Source organism: Hyperolius riggenbachi, chromosome 3 (genome assembly GCF_040937935.1).
Source record: "Hyperolius riggenbachi isolate aHypRig1 chromosome 3, aHypRig1.pri, whole genome shotgun sequence".
NCBI lineage: Eukaryota > Metazoa > Chordata > Amphibia > Anura > Hyperoliidae > Hyperolius > Hyperolius riggenbachi.
Window position 1 is genome coordinate 513,931,164 of NC_090648.1, and position 7,650 is coordinate 513,938,813.

Sequence of the window (7,650 nt, forward strand, 5' to 3'; positions counted from 1 at the left end):
TCTAATGCTCTAGCCATAGCCCCTGAACAAGCATGCAGCAGTTCAGGTGCTCGGACTGAAGTCTCACTAAATTTGCTGCATACTTGTTTCCGGTGTGTGATTCAGATCCTACTGAAGCCAGAAAGATAAGGACTGCCAGGTAACTGGCATTGTATAATGGAAAATAAATATGGCAGCCTCTGTTTCTCTCTCACTTCAAGTTCCCTTTAAGGCACATTGACTATTAATTCAACTGGCACCACATCTAGCGAATTGATGGTCCCGTGTTGTGGATATTGGCTGCATTGTGAAACCGGGTCACATCAGACTGGGCAGAAGCTACTCGGCCACAAAAATGTGAACTTTAAGTGAGAGGAATATGGAGGCTGCCCTTATAAACAATGCCAGTTGCCTGGCTTCTGTGCTGATTCACAGCCTCTGTGCTGTGACTCTGGTGTGACTCCACTGGCTGCATGCTAGTTCCAGGGCTGTGACTCTGCTGGCTGCATTCTTGTTCCAGGGCTGTGACTCCACTGGCTGCATGCTTGTTCCGGGGCTGTGACACCGCTAGCTGCATGCCTGTTCCAGGGCTGTGACTCTACTGGCTGCATGCTTGTTCCAGGGCTGTGACTGCACTGGCTGCATGCTTGTTCCGGGGCTGTGACTCCACTGGCTGCATGCTTGTTCCAGGGCTGTGACTCCACTGGCTGCATGCTTGTTCCAGGGCTGTGACTCCACTGGCTGCATGCTTGTTCCAGGGCTGTGACTCCACTGGCTGCATGCTTGTTCCGGGGCTGTGACTCCACTGGCTGCATGCTTGTTACAGGGCTGTGACTCCACTGGCTGCATGCTTGTTCTAGGGCTGTGACTCCACTGGCTGCATGCTTGTGGCAGGGCTGTGACTGCACTGGCTGCATGCTTGTTCCGGGGCTGTGACTCCACTGGCTGCATGCTTGTTACAGGGCTGTGACTCCACTGGCTGCATGCTTGTTCCAGGGCTGTGACGCCACAAGCTGCATGCATGTTCCAGGGCTGTGACTCCACTGGCTGCATGCTTGTTCCGGGGCTGTGACTCCACTGGCTGTATGCTTGTTCCAGGACTGTGACTCCACTAGCTGCATCCTTGGGGCAGGGCTGTGACTCCACTGGCTGCATGCTTGTTCCAGGGCTGTGACGCCGCTAGCTGCATGCATGTTCCAGGGCTGTGACTCCACTGGCTGCATGCTTGTTCCAGGGCTGTGACTCCACTGGCTGCATGCTTGTTGCAGGGCTGTGACTCCACTGGCTGCATGCTTGTTGCAGGGCTGTGACGCCGCTAGCTGCATGCATGTTCCAGGGCTGTGACTCCACTGGCTGCATGCTTGTTACAGGTGTGGCTCAAACACAAAGCCCAAAGCTCAGCATGTCAGCCAGGGAACTGGTATTGTTTATAAGGGAATGAAGATGGCAGCTTCCATATTCCTCTGTCTTCAGGCTCCCTCTGCGCAGTCTCATGGCGCACGCACGCACGCACGCACGCACGCACGCACGCACGCACGCACACACACACACACACACACACACACACACACACACACACACACACACACACACACACACACACACACACACACACACACACACACACACACACACACACACACACACACACACACACACACACACACACACACACACACACACACACACACACACACACACACACACACACACACACACACTCCTGCAGGCTTCCTGGCTTTTTCCCCTAGCTTACCTTCTGGAGTGACGTCCTCTGTAAAGTAATTTGTAGCTTCCAGGGCAGATTCTGTTTCTTCTGAGCTCAAAGCTGTAAAAAAAAAAAAAAAAAATGAAAAGCAAATAATTGAAAATAAAACAGCATTAACTTTCCAGAAAAAAAGTATTAAAAAAAAAAACAGAAAATAGTCTAAAGGTGCAAATAAACTGTATGTATCTGATAATTGGGATTGGAAGTAAAGGATTGAAAATAATAGATCAGGCCCATAAAGGGGATAAAAATCATAGGCAATCTGATCATGTTAGATAGAACTTATCTGCGAAACAGGTCGATGATCAGATCGATAAAAGTAATGATTGTTCTCACTTGGCACCATCCACACTCTCCAATCTGATCACACATATCAGATCAGAGGGTCCATCGTTTTCTAGAATTGCACCATTAATGTGCACCTTAACCACTTCCGGACCACAGGTTATTAAAAACCAGAGCAATGTTCACATTTCATGCTCCTGCCATTTATTGAACAATAACTTTATCGCTACTTATCACAACTAAATTATCTATACTGTATTTTGCTTTCTTTGGGTGGTACTTTTTTGCTAAGGATTATTTTATTACCTACGCATTTTACAAGTCAACTTATCAGTATGTTTTTGGGAAATGGGAGGACTTCAGTATGTGGCTGAACCCATGCAAACACAAAAACATACAAACTCCATGCAAATACTATCCTCCTAGCCCAGATTTGAACCAGACACCCCAGTGCTGTGCGGCACCGTTCATCGTGTACAAATGAAGGACTGGGAACAAGCATGTGAATAGAAGAGTCTTTTACTTACCAGGAGGTAGGTGCAACTTATAGAGGAATTTCAGCTTGTCCGTCATGTCGCCGTGATACATCCCACCTGTAAAGGAACAGGAGGTCAGTTCTCTGGGATAGCAATAGTGGCTAAGAAAAAATGAACTGTCTGTCAACTACAGAGGGTATTCCGAGAGGAACCAGAAGGGGGCACCAGCCAGTGTTTTCCTGTAAACACAGAGAGACCCTGCCCACTCCCTCTCTGTGATCCAAGAAGGAGCAGAGGGAGGAGGTGGGTGAGGTCAGGTGATCCTACTGTGAAGAGGAAGACCTGCTGGCAGCTCTTATTTCCTCAGATCTCCGCCTCATGAATAAATAATACACATGCATCATTTTTACGCTCTTCCGTATAAAAGGCAATACATATATTACATAAAACAATAATATAATAAACGCATACCAAGCCCAGTGACAAACTCCTTGAAGTTGATCAGCGAGTCCTTGTTACTGTCCAGCAGGCGGAACATGCGTGTAGCCAGTATGGTGGTGTGAGGGCCGAAGGACCACGGAGTAAGCTGAGCCAACAAGTCCTGGAACTGCTCTGTGTCAATGCGGTATTGCTCCAAGTACGGCAGGCTGGGGTCATGGCGATTGCTGGAGGCCCGGTTACCTCCCCAGTAACAGCTCATCACATGCTGGGCCTGAAAGGAAAACATACAGATGTAATGCACTCAACAGATGAAACGCATCAACCTAACTTCCATGAATAAATACATTTTATCCATTATACTTGGTTGGTCCTAAGAAGGTAAGATATAGACTTCTCATTTGCACTATAGTTTATAGTCGACATTATTCATCAAAGATGCCTCCACCAGTGTTTTTAGTATATTTAGTCACTCATAGCTGTTTTAGCAGTCAGGTTTGAGGCCTGTACAGGGATTACCTCACACATGCATCCATCAAAGCTTGTGTCACCGCCAATCAGCTGCAGTGGACCTCCAAAGTTACTGTATTAATATAGGACCCTGCGCAGCCCAACCCAGATTCCTATACAAATGCTCTCCAAATGTAACACATTAGACAAAGCTTCTACATTCACTTCTGTTATCTGCTCGGTCTAGTGTTAGGCCTCGTGTACACACACCATGGTTCTTGGCCAAGTTGGCTCTGGTGCTTTGCCAAGAGATATGGGGTGCTTCTGCCAATCCCATTGCTTTCCTATTCACCTCATAGCAACAGAAGGTGTCACTAGGCTACAGGTTAGCAACAGATCTGTAGAGTATTTGGCCCAAACTTTCACCCGAGGGATCCAGTCCCAATCGCTATGAGCGACAGTAATTGTGTGTAAAGACCTTCAGCTGCAATCAGAAGATATTTGAAGAGGAGTCAGAAACCGGCTGTCTGCATGTTGGGTTTATATAGTTCTGTAACATGTATAAGCTATAGGCTCGGTATACACCAGCAGCTCTGTAACATGTATAAGCTATAGGCTTGCTATACACCAGCGGCTCTGTATGTGTTTAGCTTTCAGGGGCATAACAAGATATTCAGTAGTGGTGCATCCTGGGAAACCACAGCTGCCAACTCAGGGCTGGTGCACACCGAGCAGCTTTTTCAGCGTTTCTGCAGCCGTATCTCAATGGGGTGGTTCACACCAGAGCGGGAGGAGTTTTGCTGAACCGCATACTCCCGGGGTGAGGCATTTTTTGGATTGCGGATGCGTTTCTGCCTCAATGTAAAGTATAGGAAAAACGCAAACCGCTCTGAAAAACGGCAGTTCAGAGCGGTTTGCCAGGCGTTTTTGTTAGACGCTGTTCAGTAACAGTTTTACTGTAACAATATATGAAATCTACTACACCAAAACCGATACACAAAACCGCAAACCGCTAGCTGAAACGCTACAGAAAAATAAGAAAAAGCGTTTCAAAATCTGCTAGCATTTTGCGGATCTGCTAGTGGGTTTTGGTGTGCACCAGGCCTCACAGCTGAATTATCACAAATACCTTCTGTTTTAAGAAGGCAAAAAATCACATGATGTACGGTAAGTTAAAGGGAAGGTTCAGGGAGGGTGGCTAAAAAATAAAAATCAATTTCCACTTACCTGGGGCTTCCTCCAGCCCGTGGCAGGCAGGAGGTGCCCTCGCCGCCGCTCCGCAGGCTCCCGGTGGCCGACCCGACCTGGCCAGGCCGGCTGCCAGGTCGGGCTCTTCTGCACTCCAAGGCCCGGCACTTCTGCGTCCCATGCGGGTGCGCTGACGTCATCGGACGTCCTCCGGGCTGTACTGCGCGGGCACAGTAGTTCTGAGCCTGCGCAGTACAGCCCGGACGACGTCCGACGACGTCAGCGCGCCGGCGTGGGACGCAGAAGTACCGGGCCTTGGAGTGCAGAAGAGCCCGACCTGGCAGCCGGCCTGGCCAGGTCGGGTCGGCCACCGGGAGCCTGCGGAGCGGCGGCGAGGGCACCTTCTGCCTGCCACGGGCTGGAGGAAGCCCCAGGTAAGTGGAAATTGATTTTTATTTTTTAGCCACCCTCCCTGAACCTTCCCTTTAACTCGCAGTAGATCTTTATTTGTGCTAAATATTTTGTGACAGAGATGATCTGAGATGCAACCTAATATATAGAGGTAATGCAAAGCGTGAGCCCAGAATTAGACGGAGGTCCCCTCCTCTGCTGATGTACGTGGCAGTGAACACTTACATACAAGTGATTCCTTAGGTTTGTTTTTATTTTTATTAATTTGCTAAAACCTCAAGTAAGCTTTTTTCACATTGTCATTATGGGGTGTTGTGTGTAGAATTCTGAGGAAAATTGAATTTATTTGATGTGCTGTGAATACGGTACTTTCCGGTTGCACTGTATAAATCGTATAAAAATACAAGTGTATGCATACGTATATGATATGTACATTTGCCCTAGAGTAAAATGCTCTATAATTCACTATTGTAGCAATGGAACAGTCTCAGACGGTAGTAGAAATCTGACAGGTTTCAGACATGTCCATCTCCCCATAGGGGATTCCCAGGAATCCATTTACTCCCTGGATGACAGTGGCACAGTTCAACAGGCAAAGAAGGGGATGCAACGAGGCAGGCCTGAGCCCATCTCTGTATACTGTAGGTATTTTCCAGGGAGTGGTTTTGATAAGGATAAGGGGAATGCTGAATTCCTACCCAGCCAGGCTTTTGCCACCTAGTGCGAGTGACGGCTACATAGGAAAAAAGTCACCTATAGTGCATTTTTTTTAAAAATGTACAATTTGTTCCAGAGTAAGAGTTCCTTTAATGTGCTTAAAATAGTAAAAGTCGGTGTCAGAAAACGAAGCCTTGTCACACAGGAGAATGCGGGAGATCCATTTATAGAACACTGACCTTGAACAGGACGTAGAGATCCTCCAGCTCTTCCATGGAGAACCCGAGGTCGGTGGAGATGGCTCTCACCTGAAGGACAGCAATAATCAGGGGTCTTACTGTTACTGCATCACCAGACACAGATCATTCAACAATGCCAAGTCTTATTTCTTTATATGTTTGATATAAGCGACTGGTCATGCTTACCACGCTCCTCTTTGCAGAGTCTTCTAAAGACTGGATGACCTTCAGCCTCTGCTTGAACCGCATCTGCTCAATCTCATCCGCTCTCAGATTGCTGAACTTCTGCAGAAGACAGATGGTCTCAGCATTCAGTGTTCAAAATTACCATCCAATAAAGGCAGAGAAAATACCTAGATGGGGGTCTGTATGTTCCTGACTATATCTCCTTTCCACCATCACTATGCCCCCTGCTGCCATTTCTGCTCTCCCCATTCCACCCATTGCTATCTCTACCCCTCTGCCACCATCACTATGCCCCCTGCTGCCATTACTGCCCTCCCCATTCCACCCATTGCTATCTATTCCTCTGACACCATCACTATGCCCCCTGCTGCCATTACTGCCCTACCCACTCCACCCATTGCTATCTCTATCCCTCTGCCACCATCACTATGCCCCCTGCTGCCATTACTGCCCTCCCCATTACACCACTTGCCATCTCTACCCCTCTACCACCATCACTATGCCCCCTGCTGCCATTACTGCCCTCCCCATTCCACCCATTGCCATCTCTATCCCTCTGCCACCATCACTATGCCCCCTGCTGCCATTACTGCCCTCCCCACTCCACCCATTGCTATCTATTCCTCTGCCCCCCATCACTATGCCCCCTGCTGCCATTACTGCCCTACCCACTCCACCCATTGCTATCTCTATCCCTCTGCCACCATCACTATGCCCCCTGCTGCCATTACTGCCCTCCCCACTCCACCACTTGCCATCTCTATCCCTCTGCCCCCCATCACTATGCCCCCTGCTGCCATTACTGACCTCCCCATTCCACCACTTGCCATCTCTATCCCTCTGCCACCATCACTATGCCCCCTGCTGCCATTACCACCCTCCCCATTCCACCCATTGCTATCTCTATCCCTCTGCCACCATCACTATGCCCCCTGCTGACATTACTGCCCTCCCCACTCCACCCATTGCTATCTATTCCTCTGACACCATCACTATGCCCCCTGCTGCCATTACTGCCCCCCCCCCCCATTCCACCCATTGCTATCTCTATCCCTCTGCCACCATCACTATGCCCCCTGCTGCCATTTCTGCCCTCCCCATTCCACCCATTGCTATCTATTCCTCTGACACCATCACTATGCCCCCTGCTGCCATTACTGCCCTACCCACTCCACCCATTGCTATCTATTCCTCTGACACCATCACTATGCCCCCTGCTGCCATTACTGCCCCCCCCCCCCCCCCCCATTCCACCCATTGCTATCTCTACCCCTCTGCCACCATCACTATGCCCCCTGCTGCCATTACTGCCCTCCCCATTCCACCCATTGCTATCTATTCCTCTGACACCATCACTATGCCCCCTGCTGCCATTACTGCCCTACCCACTCCACCCATTGCTATCTCTATCCCTCTGCCACCATCACTATGCCCCCTGCTGCCATTACAGCCCTACCCACTCCACCCATTGCTATCTATCCCTCTGCCACCATCACTATGCCCCCTGCTGCCATTACTGCCCTCCCCACTCCACCCATTGCTATCTCTATACCTCTGCCACCATCACTATGCC

General features: G+C 49.3%; 1 protein-coding gene across 3 annotated transcripts in view; it reads right to left on the reverse strand.

The window, feature by feature from the left end:
* Positions 1 to 7,650, reverse strand: part of TBC1D9B (TBC1 domain family member 9B) — a 104,864-nt gene that overhangs the window by 14,929 nt on the left and 82,285 nt on the right. For all 3 annotated transcript variants that reach the window (XM_068278401.1, XM_068278400.1, XM_068278399.1), the window contains exons 14-18: positions 6,078 to 6,176; positions 5,892 to 5,960; positions 2,980 to 3,220; positions 2,560 to 2,625; positions 1,736 to 1,807 (exon numbers count right to left, since the gene is read on the reverse strand). In XM_068278401.1, coding sequence (XP_068134502.1) covers positions 1,736 to 1,807; positions 2,560 to 2,625; positions 2,980 to 3,220; positions 5,892 to 5,960; positions 6,078 to 6,176 — 547 coding nt within the window. The remainder of the gene's footprint in view (positions 1 to 1,735; positions 1,808 to 2,559; positions 2,626 to 2,979; positions 3,221 to 5,891; positions 5,961 to 6,077; positions 6,177 to 7,650) is intronic.